The sequence below is a fragment of the Dama dama genome, chromosome 6, assembly GCF_033118175.1.
Source record: "Dama dama isolate Ldn47 chromosome 6, ASM3311817v1, whole genome shotgun sequence".
In the NCBI taxonomy this organism is placed as follows: Eukaryota; Metazoa; Chordata; class Mammalia; order Artiodactyla; family Cervidae; genus Dama; species Dama dama.
Window position 1 is genome coordinate 26399899 of NC_083686.1, and position 26297 is coordinate 26426195.

The window sequence follows — 26297 nt, forward strand, 5'->3', positions numbered from 1 at the left end:
TAGACTATTTCTCTTGCCTATACAAGCAAAACTATCTAAGTAATTAAATATCCCATAAGTAATATTATGCTTTTTTCCCCAGAGGAAAAAGTTCCCAATGTGGATTTTCACTTTGATTTACAAGGAAAGCTATGATTCAAAAAAACATTGAATAGGCAGCCACAGGACCAAATAAATGTCCATGGAATTCTCCAGGCAAAAATACTGGAGTGGGTAGTCATTCTCTTCTCCAAGGGATCTTTCTAATGAAGGGATCAAACCCTAGCCACCACATTCCAGGCAGATTTCTTATAGTCTGAGCCACCAGGGAAGCCCAATAAATGTCCATGTTTTACCAACTAATATCCTAGTTACTAATCAGAAGACATGGATGTACATAATTAGGGTGTTGTGGTGGTGGTTGTTGAGTTGCTAAGTTGTATCTGACTCTTGCGACCCCATGAACTATAGTTGGCCAGGCTCCTCTGCCCATGGGAATTTCCGCAGGAATACTGGAGTGGGTTGCCATTTCTTCTCCAAGGAATCTTCCTGATCCAGGAATTGAACCCGTGTCTCCTGAATTACAGGCAGATTCTTTACCGCTGAGCCATCAGGGATGCCTGTGGCTGTTGAATGTATAGGATAATTTGCTATTTTATGGAGACAAAGTGTTGAATTTTAGATACTACAGAGAAAATATGAACCTGTTGAGCACTAATTTTCCCTAAAAAGACATTCTTTCTATGCTACTTTGTCTCTTCCTTTAAAAATTCTTCTAAATGTTTTAGACAGGAAGGAAGCAGGTAAGAAAGGAGGGAAACACACATCTTGCCCACAAATATACACACATCACACATACATACACAGGCACACACACACTCTTCATGCTGAGAGAGAAAAATCCACTGTTCTACCGTGTCACAATTTCCATATTCTTTCATGAAAGATTCCAGTGACCTCCCATGTCCCACATCCAATAATATAGTGGTCGCCAACCTTTTTGGCACCAAGGACCAGTTTTGTGGAAGACATTTTTTCCATGGACCATGTTGGGAGTGTTGGTTTGGGGATGATTTAAGAGCATTACATTTATTGTGCACTTTATTTCTGTTATTATTCCATCAACTCCACCTCAGATGATTAGGCATTAGATCCAGGGGGCCGGGGAATCCCTGAAATAATACATTACTTAGAACTGAGGCAAAGAGCCTTTTTAGGGACAGAGGAGCCTGGCCGACTACAGTTCATGGGGTCGCAAGAGTCAGACACAACTTAGTGACTAAACCACCACCACCGCAACAGCCCTGATTATGTACATCCATGTCTTCTGATTAGTAACTGGGAGAGTAATTGGGAGAACTTGGACATTTATTGGGCTTCCCTGGTGGCTCAGGCAGTAAGGAATCTGCCTGGAATGTGGTGACCGGGATTCGATCCCTGCTTCGGGAAGATCCCCTGGAGAAGAGAATGGCTACCCACTTCTGTATTCTTGGGGACTTTTAGGGAGTGGATCACACCCTCTCTGCACAGAGGAAAGCTTGTCATATCTCTGAGCAGTGAGCTTCACCACAAAAAAGCAGAATCTATTTTCATCTCCTGCAACCTTTTGCTCTTTCTCTTCTCTTTCTGACTCTACCCCAGTCACAGTGCTTGCAAATAATATCGTATTAAACATGGCAGAGAAGAAGGGAAACAGCGCCCTCAAAATCTGCCACATACCTCTCAAATAGTACATGCATGCGTGCATGTGTAGTCGCTAAGTTGTGTCTGACTCTTTGCAACACCATGGACTGTAGCCTGCTAGGCTCCTCTATCCATGAGATTTCCCAGGCAAGAATACTGGAGTGGGTTGACATTTCCTTCTCCAGGGGATCTTCCTGACAGGGGGATTGAACCTGTCAGTGTCCACTGAATCTCCTGCATTGGCAGGTGGAGCCTTTACCACCTGACCCACCAGGGAAGCACATATTACACATGCTCTACTAGCCAAATCAGAATGTTCCCGAAGCATCTAGCATCCTCTCACAGCCAGCAGACTGGCTGAGTAAGTTCTGAGTAAGCAGAACTCTGATTGCTAAGAACAACCCATTTTACGTAGGCTCTAAGGAGAGTTGTTAAAAATCTCATTAAAGTAGACCTTTGGTTTTCAAGGAGCCTGGTAAGTTTAGAAATATGTGAAGTCATTTCCTCCTTCCTTCCCTTTTTTTTTAAAAAAAATATGTTTCTTTTATTCTGCTTGTCACACTGCCTATGGGGTACTATTGTTATTTAGTAGTCAGGGCTGAGGGAGGCTGTCCCCATAGTATATCCCCCTTCAAATGCCCAGAGCAATCTGGTTAAGAAATGGCTGATTCAAACAGTCTCAACCGACCTTCTACCATCTAGGGTAATAAATAAATAAATAAGTAGGTAAACAAGTAACTAAAAATTACAAGGTGATAGCAGTTGCTCTCTTGAATAAAAGTGTGTATGCTTAGTCGCTCAGGTGTGTCCGACTCTTTGCAACTCTTTAAACTGTAGCCTGCCAGGCTCCTCTATCCCTGGGACTCTCCACACAAGAATACCGGAGTGGGTTGCCATGCCTTCCTCCAGAGGATCTTCCTGACCCAGGGATTGAAACTGCATCTCCTGTGTCTCCTGAATTGCATGTGGATTCTTCTACCTGCTGAGCTGTTGGGGAAACCAGACTTATGTTAATAATTGATAAAGTTTTAACTGCTTCTTTTATCAGTGGAGGAGGGTCTTTCATGAACATGGCTTAGATATGAAAATACTTTAGTTGGAATGGATTAAATTGTGTCCCTGCAAAAAGATATGTTGAACCCCTAACCAGAGGTTATCTAGTACCTATGAATGTGACCTTAGTTGGAAATCTGGTCTTGGCAGATGTAATTGAGTTAAGATCGGGCATACTGAATTAGGGTGGGCCCTAATCCAATCAAGACTGGATGACTAACGTCTTTAAGAGAAGGGAATCTGAACCAAGATTCACTTAGAGGGAAGAAGGCCACAGATCTGAGTTAATACTTTCACAAGCTAATGAACACCTGAAACTGGCAGAAAGCAGTTTCAAGGGGCTACCAGAAACTGGTAGAAGCAAGGAAGGATCCTCCCCTCGAGGCTTTGAAGGAAGCATGACCTGCTGAAACCTTGATGGCAAACTTCTAGTTTCCAAAACAGTGAGAGAAGCAATTTCTGTTGTTTTAAGCTGTCTAAGTTTGCTGATTCAAACAGTCGGTAATTTGTTATGGCAACCCTAAGACAATAGCTAATCTATATTTGTCCCAAGCGTGGTGGGTTGGCAGGCTTCCCAGGTGGCTCAATGGTGAAAGAATCTGCCTGCCAATGCAGGAGACACTGGTTCAATCCCTGGGTTGGGAAGATCCCCTGGAGAAGGAAATGGCAACCCACTCCAGTATTCTTGGCCGGAAAATCCCATGGACAAAAGAGCCTGGTGGAATCCAGTCCAGGAGGTCGCAAACAGTTGGACATGACTGAGTGACGAAGCATGCATGCACATGTGGTAGGCTGGCATAGTTCAAGGAAGCAAGGCATTTGCAGTAGATTAGGGGGAATGACAATATACAGCTTTGATGTACTCCTTTTCCTATTTGGAACCAGTCTGTTGTTCCATGTCCAGTTCTAACTGTTGCTTCCTGACCTGCTTACAGGTTTCTTAAGAGTCAGGTGAGGTGGTCTGGTAGTCCCAACTCTTTCAGAATTTTCCACAGTTTATTTTGATCCACGCAGTCAAAGGCTTTGGCATAGCCAATAAAGCATAAATAGATGTTTTCCTGGAACTTTCTTGCTTTTTCAATGATCCAGGGGATGTTGTCAATTTGATCCCTGGTTCCTCTGCCTTTTCTAAATCCAGCTTGAACATCTGGAAGTTCACGGTTCACATATTGCTGAAGCCTGGCTTGGAGAATTTTGAGTATTACTTTGCTAGCATGTGAGATGAGTGAAATTGTGTGGTAGTTTGAGCATTCTTTGGCATTGCCTTTCTTTGGGATTGGAATGAAAACTGACCTATTCCAGTCCTGTGGTCACTGCAGAGTTTTCCAAATTTGCTGGCATATTGAGTGCAGCACTTTCACAGCATCATCTTTTAGGATTTGAAATAGCTCAACTGGAATTCTATCACCTCCACTAGCTTTGTTTGTAGTGATGCTTCCTAAGGCCCACTTGACTTCACATTCCCAGATGTCTGGCTCTAGGTGAGTGATCACAGCATCGTGATTATCTGGGTCATGAAGATCTTTTTTGTACAATTTTTCTGTGTATTTTTGCCACCTCTTCTTAATATCTTCTGCTTCTGTTAGGTTCATACCACTTCTGTCCTTTATTAGGCCCATCTTTGCATGAAATGTTCCCTTGGTATATCTAATTTTCTTGAAGAGATCTCTAGTCTTTCCCATTCTATTGTTTTCCTCTATTTCTTTGCACTGATCACTGAGGAAGGCTTTCTTATCTCTGCTTGCTCTTCTTTGGAACTCTGCATTCAAATGGGTATACCTTTCCTTTTCTCCTTTGCTTTTCACTTCTCTTCTTTTCACAGCTATTTGTAAGGCCTCCTCAGACAGCCATTTTGCTGTTTTGCATTTCTTTTTCTTGGGGATGGTCTTGATACCTGTCTCTTGTACAATGTCACGAACCTCCATCCATAGTTCATCAGGCACTCTGTCTATCAGATCTAGTCCCTTAAATCTATTTCTCACTTCCACTGTATAATCATAAGGGATTTGATTTAGGTCGTACCTGAATGGTCTATCAGTTTTCCCTACTTCCTTCAATTTAAGTCTGAATTCGGCAATAAGGAGTTCATGATCTGAGCCACAGTCAGCTCCCGGTCTTGTTTTTGCTGACTGTATAGAGTTTCTCCATCTTTGGCTGCAAAGAATATAATCAATCTGATTTTGGTGTTGGACATCTGGTGATGTCCATGTGTAGAGTCTTCTCTTGTGTTGTTGGAAGAGGGTGTTTGCTATGACCAGTGCGTTCTCTTGGCAAAACTCTATTAGCCTTTGCCCTGCTTCATTCTGTACTCCAAGGCCAAATCTGCCTGTTACTCCAGGTGTTTCTTGACTTCCTACTTTTGTATTCCAGTCCCCTATAATGAAAAGGACATCTTTTTTGGGTGTTAGTTCTAGAAGGTCTTGTAGGTCTTCATAGAACCATTCTCCTTCAGCTTCTTCAGCATTACTGGTTGAGGCATAGGTGGGATTACCGTGACATTGAATGATTTGCCTTGGAAATGAACAGAGATCATTCTGTCATTTTTGAGATTGCATCCAAGCACTGCATTTTGGACTCTTTTGTTGACTATGATGGCTACTCCATTTCTTCTAAGGGATTCTTGCCCAAAGTAGTAGATATAATGGTCATCTGGGTTAAATTCACCCATTCCAGTTCATTTTAGTTCACTGATTCCTAAAATGTCGATGTTCACTCTTGCCATCTCTAGTTTGACCTCTTCCAATGCCTTGATTCATGGACCTAACATTCCAGGTTCCTATGCAATATTGCTCTTTATAGTATTGGCCCTTGCTTCCATCACCAGTCACATCCACAACTGGGTGTTGTTTTTGCTTTGGCTCCGTCTCTTCATTCTTTCTGGAATTATTTCTCTGCTGACCTCCAGTAGCATATTGGGCACCTACCAACCTGGGGAGTTCATCTCTCAGTGTCCTATCTTTTTGCCTTTTCATACTGTTCATGGGGTTCTCAAGGCAAGACTACGGAAATGGTTTGCCATTGCCTTCTCCAGTGGACCACATTCTGTCAGACCTCTCCACCATGACCCATCCATCTTGAGTGGCCCTACATGGGGCCACTTGGGCTGGATGAAGCACAAGCTGGAATTGAGAATGCTGGGAGAAATATCAATAACCTCAGATATGCAGATGATACCACCCTTATAGCAGAAAGTGGAGAAGAACTAAAGAGCCTCTTGTTGAAAGTGAAAGGGAAGAATGAAAATGTTGGTGTAAAGTTCAACATTCAGAAAACTAAGATCATGGCATCTGGTTCCATCACTTCATGGCAAATAGATGGGGAAACAGTGGCTGACTTTATTTTTATGGGCTCCAAAATCACTGCAGATGGTAACTGTAGCCATGAAATTAAAATACACTTGCTCCTTGGAAGAAAAGCTATGACCACTTTGACAGCATATTAAAAAGCAGAGACATTACTTTGTCAACAAAGGTCTATCTAGTCAAAGCCATGGTTTTTCCAGTAGTCATATATGGATGTGAGAATTGGACCATAAAGAAAGCTGAGCACCAAAGAATTGATGCTTTTGAACTATGGTGTTGGAGAAGACTCTTGAGAGTCCCTTGGACTGCAAGGAGATCCAACAAGTCTATCCTAAAGGAAATCAGCCCTGAATAATCATGGGAAAGACTGATGCTGAAGCTGAAAGTCCAATACTTTCACCACCCGATGTGAAGAACTGACTCATTTGAAAAGACCGTGATGCTGGGAAAGATTGAAGGCAGGAGGAGAAGGGACAACAGAGGATGAGATGGTTAGATGGCATCACTGACTCAATGGACATGAGTTTGAGTAAACTCCGGGGGTTGGTGATGGACAGGGAAGCCTGGCGTGTTGCAGTCCATTGGGTCGCAAAGAGTCAGACATGACTGAGTGACTGAACTGAACTGAGGGGGAATGAGGTTTGGGGACATTCACTTAACTAGCAACCTCCACTGGGTAACAGAGAGGAAAGGAAAGGTTTTCCTGTCTATTCAGGAGAGAGCTCACTTCTGTTTAAATTTCTATACCTGGAGGATTCTTTAAAGACAAACTTCACTGCTTTCACTCAGCCAGAATGAAATCTTACTTCATAAAGATGTGCAGGGTGGGTGCACAAAGATAGCAAGCCTGGCTGGAAGTTGGTTCTAATTGCTTTCCAGAGTTCCTGTGCTGACATGGAATGACATGAAGCAGGCTAACTGGATTCCCTCTCCTTTCTGTGCTTCCCCGGGGGCCTTTAGGTGTTCAGTGCATTCACAATGACTTGAACTGTATAGCTCATCTGGGTGGTGGCCCAGATTCCACTCTCACAAGGTAGCTGTCCTCAGGGCACTTCCTCAAGCTCCATTTTCATCCATACACTAGGGTGTGGCAATATGGTGATATTCTATTTCTATCATGCTGTCTCAATTTATTAGCTGGAATACTTGTAAGAAGATAGTTACTATATCATCTAATGTTTGATCACCCAGTGTACACCTAATTTAAATGAGTAAGATCGAGCAATCAATCAAGAAAATTATTTAATCTATTATTTTTCAAAACGACGTGTTTGTTTATTAGCATCTTCCAGTGGAGACCAGTGACGTCTTCTGCAGTCATTGTTTTGTTTTAGGTACCATTAAACTTCTCTGGTGGCTAAAGAATCTGCCTGCTAATGCAGGAGATCTCCTGGAGAAGGAAATGGCAACCCACTCCAGTATTCTTGCCTGGACAATTCCATGAACAGAGGGGCCCAGATGGCTACAGTCCATGGAGTCACAAAGAGTTGGATGCAATTTAGGAACTAAACCATAACAACAGTGAACTCACAAGCTTAAACAAGGTGATTCAGCCCATTGCAATTATCCTTGCTGATGCTCAGACTGTTCTATCTTTGGTCAGTAGAGCCTCATTAAATGGTTCTGAGTCCTTTTGACAGGAGGCTGCTAGTCTTTGATAGCATCCTTGCTATCTGGTATAACAGGATCATCCAGGATCATCTTATACATTTCCTAACCCAGATCTAGTCAAGATCTGTCTAGTCAAAGCTGTGGTTTTTCCAGTAGTCATGTATGGATGTGAGAGTAGGACCATAAAGAAAGCTGAGTGCCAAAGAATTGATGCTTTTGGACTGTGGTGTTGGAGAAGACTCTTGCGAGTCCCTTGGATTCCAAGGAGATCCAACCTGTCCATCCTAAAGGAAACCAGTCCTGAATATTCATTGGAAGGACTGATGCTAAAGCTGAAACTCCAATACTCTGGCCACCCGATGTGAAGAACTGACTCACTGGAAAAGACCCTGATGCTGGGAAAGATTGAAGGCAGGAGGAGAAGGGAAATGGCAAAGAATGACATGGTTGGATGGCATCACTGACTCGATGGACATGAGTTGAGCAAGCTCCAGGAGTTGGTGATGGACAGGGAGACTTGCTGTGCTGCAGTCCATGGTGTTGCAGAGTCGGACACAACTGAGCGGCTGAACCGAACCCAGACCTGGAATTAGCCATTTCTCCAGGAGCCTTCATTCCTTGTATAGGAAATGGGACTTAGGAATGATAGTTTGGCACCTGGATGACTGAGGCATATCTGGGCCTGCTTCTCCTTTTGCAGAGCGGAGTAGCCAGTTGGCCTGGGCTGAAAGAGTTCCACGAGAGAGGCAAGAGATTGTGAGAAGAGAAAGGATGACCAGTGATCACTGAGGAGTTACTGTAATAGTCTAGGGTGAGATGATAAGATTTTCAGTCAAGGCTGTTGCTGTGGGGATGGTGAAGACGATCAGAGTTGGGAGAGATTCTAGAGACTAAATTTACACAAGAGGATTTATCAACTGAACTTGGCAGTTCAAGGCAGGAGGGGCCAAGGAGGGTAAAAGACAGCAGCGGTGGGTTCAAAGTCTAAATCTGTCACTTACAGACTGAGGGATCTGCATCTCATTACTCAACTTCTAAGACTCAGGAAACTGAGTTGCACAATGAGAACAGACTTCCTGTCTCTTGGGGTGATTGAGAGGATTAGATGAAGTTGTGGATGAAACGAACACAGTTAAACATGTGAAAAATCTAGACCTGTTGGGAAGAGGGGAAATTCACATGGGGTTGGCCCAGATCACACCAAAGCCCAATCTGCTCCCAGTTCCCTCTCCCAACTAACACTTGAATTGGTCTCGGGTAACCCCATGGAGTATTAATGATGGATCCCCCAGCATTTACCTAATCACATTTTATTATTTTATTGAAAAGATGATATAATAATTTTAATGTTGCCAAAAGAAAAATAGATCACATATTCTTCTGAGGACTGTTTTTTCTTATTTGACATCAAAGTTGACAAATTTCATTTTAGAAAAACTTAGAGTGATGTTTTAATTTAAAATTGCTTCCATAAGTGACCAATGCTGAAGATATTAAAAACTAAGAAAGTACCTTAAACACAAACAGTTAGCTCAGAGCCTTTTAAAATACTTTCCAAGATGGTTGTCCGGATCAATGATTTATGCAGCACTCTGGCTTTAGAAAATATAGCATTACTTTAAGTCAATTCCTTCCTAGAACTTCCCCTGCCCATTAAGTCAGTGATGTCTTGTAAACCTTTCTGAAGTTATTGCTTTTCTAAGATGTTATTTTTGAGGACTCCTTTGGAGTAATATTTGAATCAAAATTTTGAGGATAGAAGTAGCCATCTAGTAGTTATTGGAGTCACATTAAGTACTGATAAGAAGGGAATAAAATATTGATAATATCTTTACTTTTCAAATTGTGAAGACAAAATAACCCATTAAAATAAATTTCAGGTAAAACAAAAGAGTGTATAAAAAATAAAAAGTGCAACTGACCCAAAATTCATTTTCCAGAAATAACCACTGTATCCTTCTAAACTCTTTCCTCCACAGGCATACACATGACATTTTAAATATTTTATCACAAAATTCATTTTATTCCTTAGCCTGCTCTTTCAATATATTGTAAAATATAAAGTTGCTAATAGTAATTCAATATATTGTCACCATTTCTACCTGTCAGGACATAAATGAGTCACTTCACTGTTTTGAACAAATTCTGAATATTGCCCAGTTGAATAAACATGGAACTGTTTATTGTGATCTGACTAATACTTTATAGTGATGCATCTTCATTGCTCTGAACTTATTAATTTTTTTTAATTAATATTTTGTAAAGCTCTTAACCAAATCAAACAAATAAGGCTGAATCAGGTCTGGACAGAGGTTAAATACATTCTTGTCAATTTCTGTGTATGTTTACAGTTTCCATAGTAAAAAATAAAAAACAAATCAGTGCTTGAGTACAGTTTTGAAAAACTGTTATAGAACAAAAGACAACTGTAACTTACTGATATTGCATTTTTTAAAACAAAACTTGACTGTAAATTCCTGAATCTTGAAAACCACATCTCCCCTCTTTCTGATAATATTCCAACCTGAAACCCTATTCTCAGTGAATGCAGTAAGTTTCAGTCTTTCAGCAGCCACATTTGGCTTTGAGATTTCTGGGTGTCATATGCGTGTTCCTTTTCCTTCCAGTGAAAACTTAGGCCTTATTTTTTATCTCAGTCAGGGAATATGGTACCTCCCATGGAGGAAGGGTGGGGCATCATGGTCCCCTGTCCTCCCGGGTCATACCCACAACCCCAGACACAGCACCCAGTGGGTTCTGCAGCACAAAGGCTGGGCTCCCCTCTTTGTCCTTCCTCTGTTCACAGTCCATGCTGCTCTCAAGATGCTGGAGCATCTTCCCACCTAAGGAATGGACCAGAGACCTCACTGAACAAGCAAGGAGCATGTTTTTCATATTAAGGATCATCTTTTCCCTTCTTTGGTTTGTTTATAAGGCACCCTTCAACTTGATACAATCTTTTTTCTTTTAAGACAGGTATTTTTATGTTTATTATTATTTTTTACCCTGAAGTTTTTTTATTTTATATCATTTTTTATTGGAGTATGGGCTTCCCTCATAGCTTAGTCAGGAAAGAATCTGCCTGCAATGCAGGAGACCTGGGGTTCGATTCCTGAGTCAGGAAGATCCCCTGGAGAAGGAAATGGCAACCCACTCCAGTATTCTTGCCTGGAGAATCCCATGGACAGAGAAGCCCAGCAGGCTATAGTCCGTGGTGTTGCAAGAGTCGGACATGGCTGAACGACGAAAGCACCACCATTTTTTATTGGAGTATAGTTGTTTTACAACATTGTGTTAATTTCCGCTTACAATGAAGTGAATCAGTTATATAATTATATAACTGTATATATTAAATATATATGTATCTTCCCTCCCTCTTGGACCTCCTCTTCACCCTAGCCCTCCACCATCTCACCCCTCTAGGTCACCACAGAACACTGGGCAAAGCTCCCTGTGTTATACACCAAGATCCCACTAGTTATCCAGGATATAATCTTAAATTTTACTATTATCCCTTAGGCGTCAAGATCAGTATCTTGTTCTTTTCCAAGAGCATGCTCTTGGTGGCAGCTGCTAAATGAGTAGATGTTTTTATTTCAGGCGGAGAGTACTACGAGTCTTTGTTGGGATGAAGCTGGGGGCCAGGCCAGCCTGTGTGACACTAGCCACGTCAAGGGGTGGCAGCCCTGCAGGATGAAGAACAAGCACTCGTGAGATGCCAGTCTGATTTTAGTTAGGATTTCACATCACTTCTACCTATTGCTTATGCTTCCAACACAATTCATAGTTCAGAATTACGGCTGAAGCGAGAATGCAGAGTCGGTAAGGCCAGGAAAAATCCCATTCTGTCACACTTTAGCTTATTTGTGACTAATTACACCCTCAGCATTCAACATTTGAATTGACTTAAGTTTCTTGGACACCACTGGGAAATTGCCAGTCATGCTTCCCTTAGGCTCAAATCACTTTCATCATCAGGCTCCTTTTAGCTATTCAGAAAATTTTCAAAGATGTTCAAATAGTAGAAGTATCTTAATCTTCTCTAGCTTAGCTCAAAGGTGACATTTTCGTAATTGGCCAGAGACAAAGAAGTTTCAACTATTTTCAAGTGATATCCACGGCAAAAAAAAAAAAAAAAAAAAGAAAAAGTCTTGCCTTTTAAAAAGAAAGTGTTTTGTATATTCATAGTTTTAAAAAAGCTGATTTTCAAGTTCAGCTTCTGTAACCCTCAATGAAAATGAATAGACTGACTTTTTTTTTTTTAAGCTATTTGGAAACACTAGACACAAGCACTTGATAGTAAGTCAGTCTGCCCATGTCTCCTTTTGAGGGGATAGAAGGTCTTCACTTTGCCTGCCCTCAAAAATGTATTTGAATCATTCAGTTCCGCAAATATATTCTGAGTATCCCCTTAGGGCCACACAGCACTGGGGATGCCACAGTAAAAGACAAAAATCCCAGGGTGGTAAGGGACCAGGGATGAAAGAAGAGAGACACGTGGGGAATATGATGTCGGCAGGTTGGGACAGACTACGCAGCTCGTTGTTCTGTGATGGCCTAGAGGATCTGGGATGGAGGCATGTCCAGGAGGGAGGGACTATATGTATACATGTAGCTGATTCATTTCACTGTACAGCAGAAACTATCACAAGATTGTAAAGCAATTATACTCCAATTAAAAAATTGTTGATCAGGGTCAAGTCTCACTGAGAAGGTGACATGTGAGCAAAGGTTTTAGGGAGGTGAAGAAATTAACCATGTGGATATCCGGAGAATATCCACATGGATATTCCAGAGACAGGAACCAGCCATGGTATGTGATAAGGAAGCCAGTGTGATTGGTGCCAGGGGGCCAGAGGAGAGGTAGAAATCTGAGTCCAAGGATGAATCGGGAGCAGCTCAGGAAGATCGGGATGGCAGCTCTAAGGACATGGGCTGGGATCTTACTCTGCTGCAATAGGAAGCTGTGGCAGAGCTGTGAACAGAGCAATGGCATCATTTAATACATTTCCTCTGGATCAACCACTGCTCTGCAGAACCCAGACCACAGGGGGTAAAGGGTTAAAGTTGCAAGGCCTGAGAGGAGGCCCCTGCAGGATTCAAGAGAAAGAGTATGGGGGATCACACCACAGACACTGCTGAAGGTGACAGAAAGAGTCTGACTTTTGTATGAACAGTAAAGGTAGGGCAAACAGAAGCCCTTGAAGCATTGGATGAGGGGTGTTGAGAGAAAAAGAGACTCAAAGATGACTCATTATAAGAAGATGTAGTACATATATACAATGGAGTGTTACTCAGCCATTAAAAATGATGAAATAACGCTATTTGCAGCACCATGGATGGACGTAGAGAGTGTCATACTGAATGAAATAAGTCAGAAAGAGAAGGAGAAATACTGGTGACATCCCTTATAGGTGGAATCTAAAAAGAAATGATACAAATGGACTTGCTTACAAAATAGAAAGAAACTCACAGACTTAGAAGATGAACTTATGGTTGCTGAGGGAGATGGATGGGGGAAGGGATAGTTTGGGATGGACATGGACATGTACACATTGCCAGATTTAAAATGGATAACTAACAAGGACTTACTATATAGGACATGGACCTCTGCTCAATTTTATGTGGCAGCCTGGATGGGAGGGGAGTTTGGGGGAGAATGGATATATGTATATGTATGGCTGAGACCCTTAGCTGTTTCCACCTGAAACCATCACAACATTGTTAATTGGCTATACTCCAATACAAAATAAAAAGTTTAAAAGGAAAAAAAAAATGATGACTCAAGATTTTCACTGTGAGCAATTCAAAAGGTGGGGTTGTGACTAACTAGGGGGAGGAAGGCCTCCACTGGGGCGTGCTTAAGGAGAACAGCCCAAGAGTTCATGTAATGGAGTCCAAGCTTGCTCAGCTCACCGCAGGATAGGCCAATAAATCTGAGATGAGGTGTTGAGGCAAGGAAGACAACTTTATTTGGAAAGCCAGTTGACGGAGAAGATGGCAGATTAGGGCCTCAAGAGTAACCATCTTGTTGGGGCCTGGATGCCAGGTTCTTTTATGGATCAGAGATGAAAGGAGGTGAGGAAACAAAGTAAAAAGACCATTTAATTCGTGCAAATATCTTCTAGAATGGCAAGCCTCAGCAGGGGCATATGTTAGTTTCACTTCCTTACAGCCCTTAACAGGTGGACAGGGTCAGGCTATCTCCCTGTGAACCAAACAAAGGCACCCTAGCCCAAGGGTCAAGCAGAGGCGGGTGGGTAGCACTCCCGAGGCAGGCCATTATGTATGTCTTTAATAACAAAAATGGCAAAGTAAGAATTAAAGTCACAGAAGCTGATCCAGTATGGATTCAAAATTAACCCTTATGGGCTACATTCAGATTTCAAGATTTTGACGTGATGGATTTGAGATGACTGTGAGACAGTCAACTGTTGACCAAGTCAAAATTCATCATCCTCAAAGAATGCAAGTTCTCTGAGGGTAGTCTTCCATCTATTCTGTTCATTGCCATATCTCCAGAGCCTTAGGCAGACGTGTAGGTTCTCTATTAAAAATTAATTTAACAAATATTTGCTAGGCACTCATTCCATGTCTCACTCTGTTCTCCAAGCTTGGGAGGACAGCAGAGACAAAACAGCTAAAATTCTCATGCACCTTACATTCTAGGAGTGAGAGGCAGATAAACAAAGGAAATAAAAGAAATCTTCTATCTGTTGGTATATCTGAAGGTTTAATAAACCTTCGCTGGATGTTTACCTACATGGCACTCAATGTTTATGATAATAAACATATTATCATGACTCTACAAGGAGGAAATCAAGACCCTGGAGCTGGCATCCCATCAGCCTGTCTTCCTCCAAAGCCCCTTTCATCATACTGTGCTGCGCTCAGAAGAAGTAACACAAATCCTATCCTTACCAGGTAAATACCAGGGCTGTGTTTCTCTTCATATAAGCATTGAAAGAAAAATCTGCTCAAAATAGGACTTTTTGGGAAGTGCAGTCCCGGAGGACTGCCTGGAAGTGGGCAAGCCCCGGTCACTCAGCTCCACTCAGCCCTCCTTCATGGAACCAGTCCATGCAGTCGAATTTCTCTTGAAATCTCAGGGCATTTAAGGGCCATCACAATGATTCCTCTGAAAGGCTCAATTTGCAATCTTTCACAAAGCTAGAAAGGTAGACTAAAAGACACCTGATGTGCATATAGATTTTGAGGAAACATTGTTTATCCCCCTTGCCTAAAAGTGAAACTTGATTAATTTTCCATTCCCAGCAGCATCATCAAGGAGATGGTTTGGATTTTAGTAGCCCCAATAATTTCAGTGCTCACTTCTCAGCCTCACTCAGCCAGCTGACATTCTCAGCCATCTGACATTCTCACCATGTCATGCAGCGGACCACTCCCAGCCTCTTCCACGTATTCTCCACAGAAATACTGAAAGAGCCATGGCTCCTGCATTCTGTCCATTTCTTATCCACTTTCCACATATACAATAATCTGATATCACACTTCCTTTCCCACCTACATCTCCTGGAAGATAAACCATATTGCTTCCCTGGTGGCTCAGTGGTAAAGAATCTATTTGCCAATGCAGGAGATGTGGGTACAATTCCTGTGTTGGGCAGATCCTCTGGAGAAGGAAATGGCAACCCATTCCATATTTTTGCCTGGGAAATCCCATGGACAGAGGAACCTGGTGGGCTACAGTTTATGGGTTCACAAAAGAGTCAGACATGACTTAATGTCTAAACAACAACAAACTTTAAATGACTATTTATCCTCAAAAATTTGTAATTCTTTCTCCTACTCAGAACTGTCTGAGCAGTTTTTCAGAAAGTTCAGTTCTAGAGATCTCTCCTCTGGATTGCCATCTCTGACGACATTGCCATTTTTAAGATAAAACATGCTGAGTTCCCATCAGCTGGGTGATGGCCATATTCAGCTTGATGTTACCTCTCATGCAGCTGATCCAACAACAGAGAGAATTTCTGTGACCAGCAGTATGTGATCCACCAATGACCTACTTTTCCCAAACCAAGAAAGAGGTGTTCAGACCACCAGATCCCTTAGCACCTTCTGATGGACAAATGGACTTCGAGAGACCCTCATGTTGTAATTCTGAGATGGACTGAGTCCTCTCCTAATGTGACACATTACCTTAACTCAAGAGAATGACTGGGATCTTAAACATTTCCCTAAAAAATTGAGGGCAGGATGAGATGATTGATGGTATCACTGACTCAGTGGACAGAAGTTTGGGCAAACTCAGGGAGATAGTGAAGGACAGGGAAGCCTGGCGTGCTGCAGCCTATGAGATTGCAAAGAGTCGGATATGACTGAGCCTCTGAGCAACAAACAGCAAAACATATGCAGCTTTTTGCATGGTGAATAAAGAGGGCATCTTTTTATCCTCACAACAACTGTTATTGTTCTTTCTAAAGACTCCAAATTACAGTCCAAATTACAAAGCAAGAATCATGCAATATAGAGGGCTTTACGATGAAATAACTGTTCAGTGCCAGTATAATAGTATCTGTCTGCTGTCTATCTGTAGGATCACAAAAGCTTTTCCAATGGAAAATGAAAAGGTTTCATAAGGGGCAGACAGCGCCAGTAACAACTCATCCTGGATACAAGAGTGGTGAAAAAACCCTCTCAGTAATGAGGTTATGCTTCTGTACTACACAAACCTGGCAGGAGTATCCTAATTTTAAAGGTAATGTATATTTTAATGTGTTCTAATCAGCAGGAAGCCTGAATGGTAGCTTTAAGTTCACAACCATGACCAAAAAAATGAAAAATCAAATAAACAAAATCCCCTCTCTCCCAATTCTTTTCATGTGCAACACCTGCCCTAAAATCTCTGTCCTTATTTCCTCCTTGATAGAAAAGAAAATCAAGTGTCAGAATTTGGACTGCAAGTGTAAGAGATCATCAAAGTTGTATTCTATCATCCATCTTATTTTGTATTGAATAGACATATTTTCTAAACATCACACCTGGTAACTTTCCACAATTTTTTTCCACTTAACAATCACCTATTCAGATATTTGGCCTTAGGTATAAAGGTACAAATTTCCAGCACAGCCTAGTTGCTTCAGGGATTTTTTTCTCCCAATCTGCCTTGAAATTCTGTCTAATGTGCTGCTTTAGGCTTCACAGAGCCACAGCTTTCAAGTGATACGTATAGACCTTTCCTGTAGGAATTATGCAAACCTTATGTAATATTTGTGAGATGTGTTAAAATCCTGGCACAGAAGAGAACTTTGAAATCCAAAGCTGTTCTATAACTTTCTTTTTTAATCAGCTGCCAGCTGGATTCTGCAAAGCTCCTAGTTCCAGCTCCTAAGCAAGAACACTGCTACCATTTTAAACAATGTTTTTTTTTTTTTTTTTGAAGGAAAGGTCACAAGGCGGGTAAAGTAATGTAGCCTCGGGGAGGCTAAAGAAATCCCACTACTTGTTCAGAAATACACCACAGTGCACAGTGAATGGATATGCAATCCAATTCAAAACGTTCCATTGGAGAGCTCCCTCTGAATCCTAACCTTGTAAGTTATTTCCAGAGACAGAGCTGCTTTGAAATCTTGGTGTCCTCTTCCCATGAACAGATTGTGATGAATGAATGAAATGATGTAGGTCAGCTAAAGCTGGGTGAGGCACAGTTCAAAATAAAGCCAATCCTATGTCAAACGCATTGCTCTGATGAACCACATATGGAAGGCCAAAGGTAGCGCTGCTAGACAAAATACAGGGTGCCTCATTACATTGGAATTCAAGATAAACAAGGAAGAATTAGTTAGCTTAAGTGTGTCCAAAGCACTAAGTGGGATAGACTCAGAATTCATATTTACTTAAATTCAAATTGGACTGGACAACCTGCATTTTTCATTGCTAAACCTGGCAATACTCACCCAAGGAAAATTAAAATAGTTTATTTTCAATCAACATTATACTATCTTGCACCAATGAAAAACACAGATGGAAACACTTATATAATCATTTATTTTGCACTAATGGTTTCTATTACCTTATAAATGGCAAAAGTCTCAACAACATTAGAACAGGTAAAAGAAATGAGCTAAGGTGCTATAAAAGATCATGAAGACTATTTAAAGATCCACACATCAGAAAATCTGATGTCACATCAATCCCCATCACTGAAATAATTTAAGCTGTGACTACAAAATGTAATGCCATGAACTACACACACAAATGAGTCTTATTTTGTAGTAACACTGTGTGTGTGCCAAGTCCCTTCAGTCATGTTCAACTCTGTGCAACCCCAAGGACTGTAGCCTGTCAGGCTCCTCTGTCCGCAGGATTCACCCTACTTGTACATTAACTGGATGATAACCTATTAACCTTGTACTTCCAAGTAAAAGTGGTTAATAGGTTAGAGCTTCCCTGGTGGCTCTGACGGTAAAGAATCTGCCTGCAATACAGGAGACCCAAGTTCAATCCATGGGCTGGGAAGATCCCCTGGAAAAGGAAATGGCAACCCACTCCATTATTCTTGCCTGGGAGAATCCCATGGACAGAGGAGCTTGGTGGGCTACAGTTCATGGGGTCACAAAGAGTCAGACACGACTGAGCAACTAACACTCGAAGTAAAAAGCAATCATTGCATAATGCAGGTACCCACTGTTGGCCTACCTCTTTTCATGACCACTGCTATATCCTGAATGAAGCATTAATTTTTTCTAGGCAACTGTTTTATTCAATATCTTGCTAGCAAAGCAAATACAGTCAGATTTCCATATCCATGGGGTCTGCATTTATGGGGTCAACCAACCTCAGAGTGAAAATATTGTGAAAAAAATTCCAGAAAGTTCCAAAAGACAAAACTTGAACTTGCTGCATGCCTGAAACAACTGACATAGCATTTACATTCCACTGGGTATTTTAAGCAACCTTGTTATTGTTGTTGTTCAGTTGCTAAGTCGTGTCTGACTTTTTGCGACCCCATGGGCTGCAGCATGCCAGACTTCCCTGTTCTTCACCATCTCCCGGAGTTCGCTCAAACTCATGTCCATTGAGTTGATGATGCCATCCAACCATCTCATCCTCTGTCAACCCCTTGTCCTCCTGCCCTCAATCTTTTCCAGCATCAGGGTCTTTTCCAATGAGTCAGCTCTTCACATCAGGTGGCCAAAGTATTGGAGCTTCAGCATCAGCATCAGTCTTTCCAATGAATATTCAGGGTTGATTTCCTTTAGGATGGGCTGGTTTGATTTCCTTGCAGTCCAGGGGACTCTCAAGAGTCTTCTCCAACACCACAGATGATTTAATGTATACAGAAAGATGTGTGTAGGTTATATGCAAATACTATGCCATTTTATCTGGAGAAGGAAATGGCAACCCACTCCATTACTCTTGGCTGAAAATCCCATGACAGAGGAGCCTGGTGGGCTACAGTCCATGGGGTCACATAAAGTCGGACACGACTGAGTGACTTCACTTCACTTCATGCCATTTTATATAAGAAACTTGAGCATCTTAGGATTTTTGTATGGTGAGGGCAGGCTGTGGATACCCAGGGATGACCCTATTTGTTTCCTAAACTAACGTATACAATTTCAGTAACAGATATTTCAAAAAGGGAGAAAACTATTGTAAATGCTATAGCAAGATTCCTTTCATTTGGGTGTTAAAAAACAGCCAATCCCTTTTGAAAATATGTTTAACATCCCTCTTCATTGTTTCCAGTGAATGCTGTACCCCCTACCCATGCCCCCTGCAAAATTACTGTTTAAGAAAATCTGCTCAAACAATGTAAACATTTGGCCAGTATTTTTCTTATGAAAACATAAGCACCACTAAATTAGGCCCAAATGATCAGGTTAAGTTAGAGATCTGGCCATTACTGATGGTTTTGGATTCTGGAGAGAGCCATGCTGGGTCATTCATACACCACGAAATGCCTTTTCCTTCGATCTCAATTATCCAAAATTTGTGGATCTGGGCACCTGACATTTTTTTAAAATTTTATTTGTTCATTTATTTATTTTTGGCTATGCTGAGTCTTTGTGGTTGCACAGGCTTTTCTCTAGGTGCGGTGAGCGGGGTCCACTCTCCATTGCTGTGTAGTGATTCTCATTGGAGCGTCTCATTTAGTGGCTTCTCCTGTTGTGTGGTATGGGCTCTATGGTGGGGGCTTCAGTAGTTGTGCATGACCTTAGAGCAGTTCCCAGGTTCTTAGAACACAGACTCAATAGTCGTGGTGTGACATGTGGGATGTTTAAGGCCCAGGAATCAAACCCATGTCTCCTGCATTGGCAGGCAAATTCTTTACCACTGAGCCACCAGGGAATCCTTGTTTGACCTTAAGGTTTAGCTGAGCTGGGCTCTTGAAACACATCTGTTTGCAAAAGACTTTGTGGAAGAAATAAAGTCTTCGGTGACACTTCTGTTTGTTACTGAGTGTTTTTTGGATTGTGGTGCTAAATTTGAGCTGGCACATTATTAACCTTTTCAAATTAGGCATTTAGTAGGCTCAGCTGAATCTTTTCTTAATTTGCACATGAAGATTTGCCAGAACAGCTGGTACTGTGCTGGAATATTAGTTGAGATCTTCAATTTACACAGGCCAGGCAGAAACACATACACGTCTGAGAGGATGACCTAATTGGTGCTGAACACAGTCACCTTTATTAATCAGAATAATAGCAATAACAACTGCTAATACTTATTGAGTGCTGACTATGTCCCAGACATTATAGGTATGAACAGTCATTTACCACTTTCAACAACCTAATGAGGGTTTAGTCCCTCAATTTTGTAGATTAGAAAAGTCAAGAATGGTTAGATTAGGTCCCTAGATTATACAATTCAGTGCTAATAATTTTGCTTTGTACAAGGCAATCTAACTGCAGAATTTGAGTGCTCACCACTTTGCAATACTGTCTCAACAAATGTATCCCATAGTAATAGAGAATTTCTACCTTTTCAGGTAGGTTTCCCAGTGAAGGATGTGTCTGTTTGTGATGCAGACTTCAGGGGAATAGGAGGTAACCAGGCTAAAGCAATGCATGCCACCCTTCACCTCCACTCTCAACCAACCACAGGCAACCCTGATGTTGCCTTAAATGTGTGTGCATTTTGGGGGGTTTATTTTTAACATGTTTATGGTAAGATTTATGATACGCCTTTAATATGCTTATGATAAGGCCCTTCCATATATCGGGACCTATAGTGAGAATACAGCCATAAAGGTGGAGGGTGGGGTCTTCCAGGAAGGACATTTGAGATGTTAGTCACCTGAGGAATGACGTTACAGATACAAGACACAAGTAGGCTCTCAAACCGGGTGGCAGACTGGAATCTAGCCCTGCTGGTCTTGATCACCAAGCTTGGGTAATGGGGTAGAATGCTGCATTCTGCCTGGGGTGGGGGTGGGGAGACCAGGGGCAGATAGGGCAGAACCCACATCAGAAAACATTGAATCAAGGGGTTTGCGTCTTTCTTATCTATGCTTGTTTCTCCTTTGAACTACCTGAATGTTTGGAAAAGGCCTTTGGAAAGTTCCAGTAAATCTCAGATGTCTCAGTGAGGGAATTTTTAAACATATTGCGCCATAGAGCTCTGGGGGGTGGCAACAAAGATGGTGGGAACGACAGAATTGAATCCAGTGGGGAAACAGAGAGGGATGAAGATGAAAACTTCCTGTGGCCCGTCATTCTCCCTTCCCACTTGGTTCTGATACCAAACCTCGGAGGTTCTAGCTTGTAATTTAGAGGTAGTGTTTCTGTATGCCTAGAGTACTGGCCTTAGAGGTGTTTGGGAATGGTTTGTAAAATAGCCACACTCGTTTTCTACCACAATCAGCTCTGGAAGAACTGAAGACAGCCCAAGATTTCTCTCTCTTCCTTCTTTTTAAAATACAACTAAGTGTAGAGGTCTACTTTTGCTGTTTTGTTGACAATGCACAGATATTCACTAGTGTCCATTATACAGGTTAGAAGAAATGCTAAGTATTTATAATGAGTAGATTTATTAAACTAAAAAAAAAAGTTCCCTGCTACACCCCATTCGTGACTCAAGAAAGTATCATCTTAAGAGTTTTACAGAAAATCTCCTGAAGCCACTAAAGTTGGAGGGATTAAAAAAGAAACAAAAGAAAAGAAAAGCAACTGTCTGGTGAAACTAACTAGACCTTTGCCAAGGGAGCCAGAATGATCTACTGAAACACGCATGCCACTTTCATCTTCAGAACCCTAGTCCCTCTCTTCTTTACCAACTTTTTCTAGAAATGTTGTATTTTAGTTTCTGAAAGCACCCTACTTTGGGATGTAGAGATGCTCATACTGATCCCCAAAGAGACTTCTTCCCAGGCACAAACTCAGAGGAAAGGATGAAGCTTCCGCAGTCTCTGTTTGGGAGATAGACCCAGAAACATAATTATGTCTTCCGGGGCTCAGGGGAGCCCCAGAAGTCGGAGGCTGTTATCTTCTGTACGCTGACCTCAACACAGGTGCTTTAGGATGAGAGTGAGGCTACTCAGTCAGTCCCCGAGCTACCAGCCTCCTCACTCTGTCCAGGAACAAGGGCAAGATTTCAGCTGCAAAAAATAGCAGAGCTAAACTCTAAAACTGGCCAAGGAGGGAGAAAAAATCGTGAGCTCCTTGCACGGTGGAGGGGGGTGGGGAGCACAATACACTGCCTAATCCCAGCGTTGCCAACTGCTAGAGTTAAAAAAAAAAAAAAGGAAGAAATTAAAAAGACAAGCCACTAAATAAAATTAGCCAACAAACCTACCTACCAGCTCTACTGGCTAACTGACGATTTTCTGAGCCCCGAGCCTCATGAAAAGATTTCTAGCGAGGAGAATGGAAGGCACCTTCCCTGTCATTTCATAAATGTCATTTCTTAGCAATGCCGGGACCCTTGGCTGTCACTCTTGCCGGGATCCGTGCGCTCCCAGCCTGGCCAAGGCTGCGGACGCTCCGAGCCGTGCAGACCCCGGAGAGAAAAGACAGCTTTCCGAGGCGCTGAGCAAGTAGAGGAAAAAGACTCACTGTAGCCTCAAGTTGGGAAACTTTTCCTCAAAACTGCATTATCCTTTGTTGAGCTGCCCGGAAACCCCTAGTTTCTTTTCATGGGATTGTGACGACCTGTGTCCATGATTACAGGAACCCAAGCAATTCAGGACGAAAAATACATATACACGTTCTACAAGCATGAGTCAAATGATTTGTGTATGGACGTGGCTTTGGGACATTCTTATCTTTAAACACGCTGGCGTCCGCGCACTCGGCCGCTTTTTCCACCCATGCCTGTCCCTTGTCAGCCTGCATTTTCTAGAAAAACTGGGTACCCCAACCTCTGACTCAAAACGCCTTTCTGCATCTCCCCACCAAGCCGAGCTCAGTCCTCGGGCTCCTCTCTCCCCAACCCCCTGCTTAAAGGCCGGCGCCGTCCGTGGTCCAGAGAAATACGCGCGTGGGGAAGCCGAGCCGGCCGGAGGGGCCAGGATGGAACCGGGAGAATGCTAGTTTTTGCTAAGTTAACAGGGGGCACGGATTCTGGGGAGCCTCGGGGCCACACGGCAGAAGTGGAAACTTCCCCGCGGTGATCGGAAAGCTCGAGCCGGCTGGGAGCGGGGCTGTCAGTGCCGCCCCATGGGAAAGGACGCGGAGACAGAGCCCACCAAAACTCGGGCAACGCAAACCTGCCCGGCCGGGTGCGCAGCCAAGACTACTCGCTTTCCCAGATGCTATCCCCCGCCTGCTTCTTTTTCCCATCCCTCCCTGGGTGCAACCGCGTCAGGAAGTCTGATGCCCAACTCTGGCAGGGTGTGTTCGGAGACCCGAGAAACCCCAGCGTTGCCAAGCCCGGCTTCAAACGCGTCGGGCAGCCACCTGTTTCACAAAGCCGGGAGTTTGTTGCGGGGGCGAGCTGCGGCGGGAAGAACCCTGTCAACCCCTCGGTCCGCCTCGGCACAGGATCTCCAAAAACGCGCATCACCCCAAAACCAAGTGCGCACATACCTTTGCGCAACCCGAGAGGCTCGCACCACTCCTGCCAACCGCGCGCGGCGACTTACTTCCAGATCCCCCGGCTTCAGCTCCCACCCCAGCGCTGGCCTCGGGTCCCAGACCGCGCCCGACCCCTCCGCCAGGGACAGCGCCCCAAAATACCTGCCGTGAAGATGCAGAGAGCGAAGAGGGTCTTGCAGACCATGGTACCCTGGTACTTGGTGCCGAGCCCGGCGCGGGCGGCGGGAGAGTTTGCCGGGACTGACCGAGCGCCCCTGGGCGCGGGCAGCTTCTCCTCGGCCCGCGGGCTGCGGCGGGAGCCGGGCGGCCCGGGCGGCGGCAGGGGAAGCGAGGCGAGCGCCGCGCGGCTCCGTCAGCTGCTCGTCCTCCGGCGCCCGGCGCGCTTCTGCTCCATCCCAGCCGCCGGAGCCCGGGGCCGCCTCCGCCGCCGCGACAGCCGCCGCCAAACCCCTCCCACCCGGGCCCCGCGGCGATGACAAGGCCACCCCTGGCCTTTCCTCTCCCGGCGCCCGAGTCCCGAGAGTCCCGGCCCAGGGCGGCCTCTGCTGGACAGTCAGGGCGCGAGACCCGCGTTCGGACCCGGTTCAGCCAATGTTTGGGGCCGTTAGCACTGTGCTGGGAACTAAGGGAATGCAGAGAAGTGAGAGCAGATCTCCGTTCTCAGGATTTATCTCAGGTTTCTTACATGAGTTACAACCTTGGTGACCATATGCCATCTTTGGTGTCACCTCGAAGGGCCAAGACCCCACCGTTGTAAGCACATACACTTTTTTCCAAATATGAGAGCCTTTTTCTTTTTTTCCCTTCCCCAAATATTCTGTGTGTACATTTAAACCCTCGCTCCCATTCAGCCCCACTGCATTTCCTGGTGCCCGAGTCAAAATGATGTCTGCTATCCTATTCAGCTTCTTACTGTTAACAGAAGAAATAGTACTAATGTCAGGTAATGTCAGTGATCGTGAGATAACTATGAGCGAGGAACCCTACTAGGTGTATCATGATGCCTTCTAACGGCCCTGTGACATAAGAATTATTACTCCATTTTACAGATGAGAAAGCTAAGGCACAGAGAAGGTAAGTAATGTGCCCAGGGTCACAGAACTGGTAAGGACTGCATTCCTCAAGTCACGAGTTTGTGTCCCAGGGCATAATAGCAAAGGTTGTCATTTCCTGAGAAATGTCCAGCTGTGTGCTGGACAGGTATTAACCAAGTCAAGTTTTCAGAACAGTCCTTTTAGGTGACACTGTTATATCTTCATTTTCAGGGGAGGAAATGTAAGCATTGAGAGGTTTAAGTCCTTGCTTGTGTTCATATAACTAGGTAATGGTAGAGATAAGATGCCTGCCTAGGGACCCCAGGTCATCCCGGTTCTCTCTCTTCAAAGCCCAGAGTTTCTGTTGTGTTCACACAGGTCAACGCTGACCTTTCACTTATCCTCCCACCACCTTAGACTTGCTTATTTCTACATTTCTATCAGACCAGATGCCAGATCACCTCCCAATATCTATGTTATTATGAGCCTGGTGGTCCCCTAGGCTGGCTTCCTGGAAGGCTCAGTGGAAAAGAATCTGCCTGCAATGCAGGAGACACAGGTTTGATCCCTGGGTTGGGAAGATCCCCAAGGAGGGCATGGCTACCCATTCCAGTATTCTTGTCAGGAAAATCCCATGGACAGAGGAGCCTGGTGGGCTAGAGTCCATGAAGTCTCAAAGAGCTGGAATGACTGAAGTGACTGAGTGTGGTCCCCTGGACACTAGAGCTGGGAGGCTGCAGGAATTAAGGAGCGTTCTTGAGAACTGATTTGCTCAGAACCGTTAGTAGTGCTGGAGGGAAACATTTTTTTTTTTTTTTTTTTTTTTCTTTTCTGTGACTTCTTTCTCATTTACCAGACAGAGCCTCAGGTTTCATTTTCTCATTCTCTGGGACCTCATGACTTTTTCTGTGATGACATCAGTTCCTCTGCCTGACCCCACCATTACCACTGATAGAGCTTGTCATGCTTCCCCAATCAGATTAAACTGAGCTCATGGTTTTGCTTTTGTCTTGGTAAATGTATTGATTCTTGCTGAAATAAGTAACCAAATGCCCATCCCCCTTTCCCCCTCTCTGACCAGAGAAACTGCAAATTCAATTTATTAAACAAGTTGTCTTAATGTTTTTGACCTTCAGGTCCTTCTGGTTTCTAGTGTAATCTATGCGATTATGAAAAATTTCTGCATCTGTGTGGTGACTGGTGGGGAGGCAGGGACCACACACAGAGTTTTGCAAGCATGTTCTGCAAGGCACTGGTGCCTTTAGATAGGGTCATTTAAGTAAGTGACTCTGTGATAGAAATATTTTTCAGAAATACTTCACAGAAAAAATTATTCAATTGAAATTCAATAAAACTTTAATGGAGTCCCTTAGTAGTGCAAAGCATGCGTGACTGGCTTTGATATCTAAGATGCTGGTTTGGTACCCAGCATGGCAATCCACTCCAGTATTCTGGGCTGGAGAATCCCATGAACAGAGGAGTCTGGTGGGTTACAGTCCATAGGGCTGCAAAGAGTCGGACATGACTGAAGTCACTTAGCAACAGCAGATCATGATCCCCACATGTGAATTGGTTAAAATTTTCAAAGCTTTTCATTGTATACAGAATAGAGTTGAAAATAATTTAACTAAAGC

General features: G+C 43.4%; 1 protein-coding gene across 1 annotated transcript in view; it reads right to left on the reverse strand.

The window, feature by feature from the left end:
- The window catches only part of PARM1 (prostate androgen-regulated mucin-like protein 1), a 124072-nt gene extending 100100 nt beyond the window's left edge, over positions 1-23972 (reverse strand). Inside the window, exon 1 of the mRNA XM_061145785.1 lies at positions 23771-23972. Coding sequence (XP_061001768.1) covers positions 23771-23813 — 43 coding nt within the window. The 5' untranslated portion in view covers positions 23814-23972. The remainder of the gene's footprint in view (positions 1-23770) is intronic.
- Between the last annotated feature and the right edge of the window lie 2325 nt (positions 23973-26297).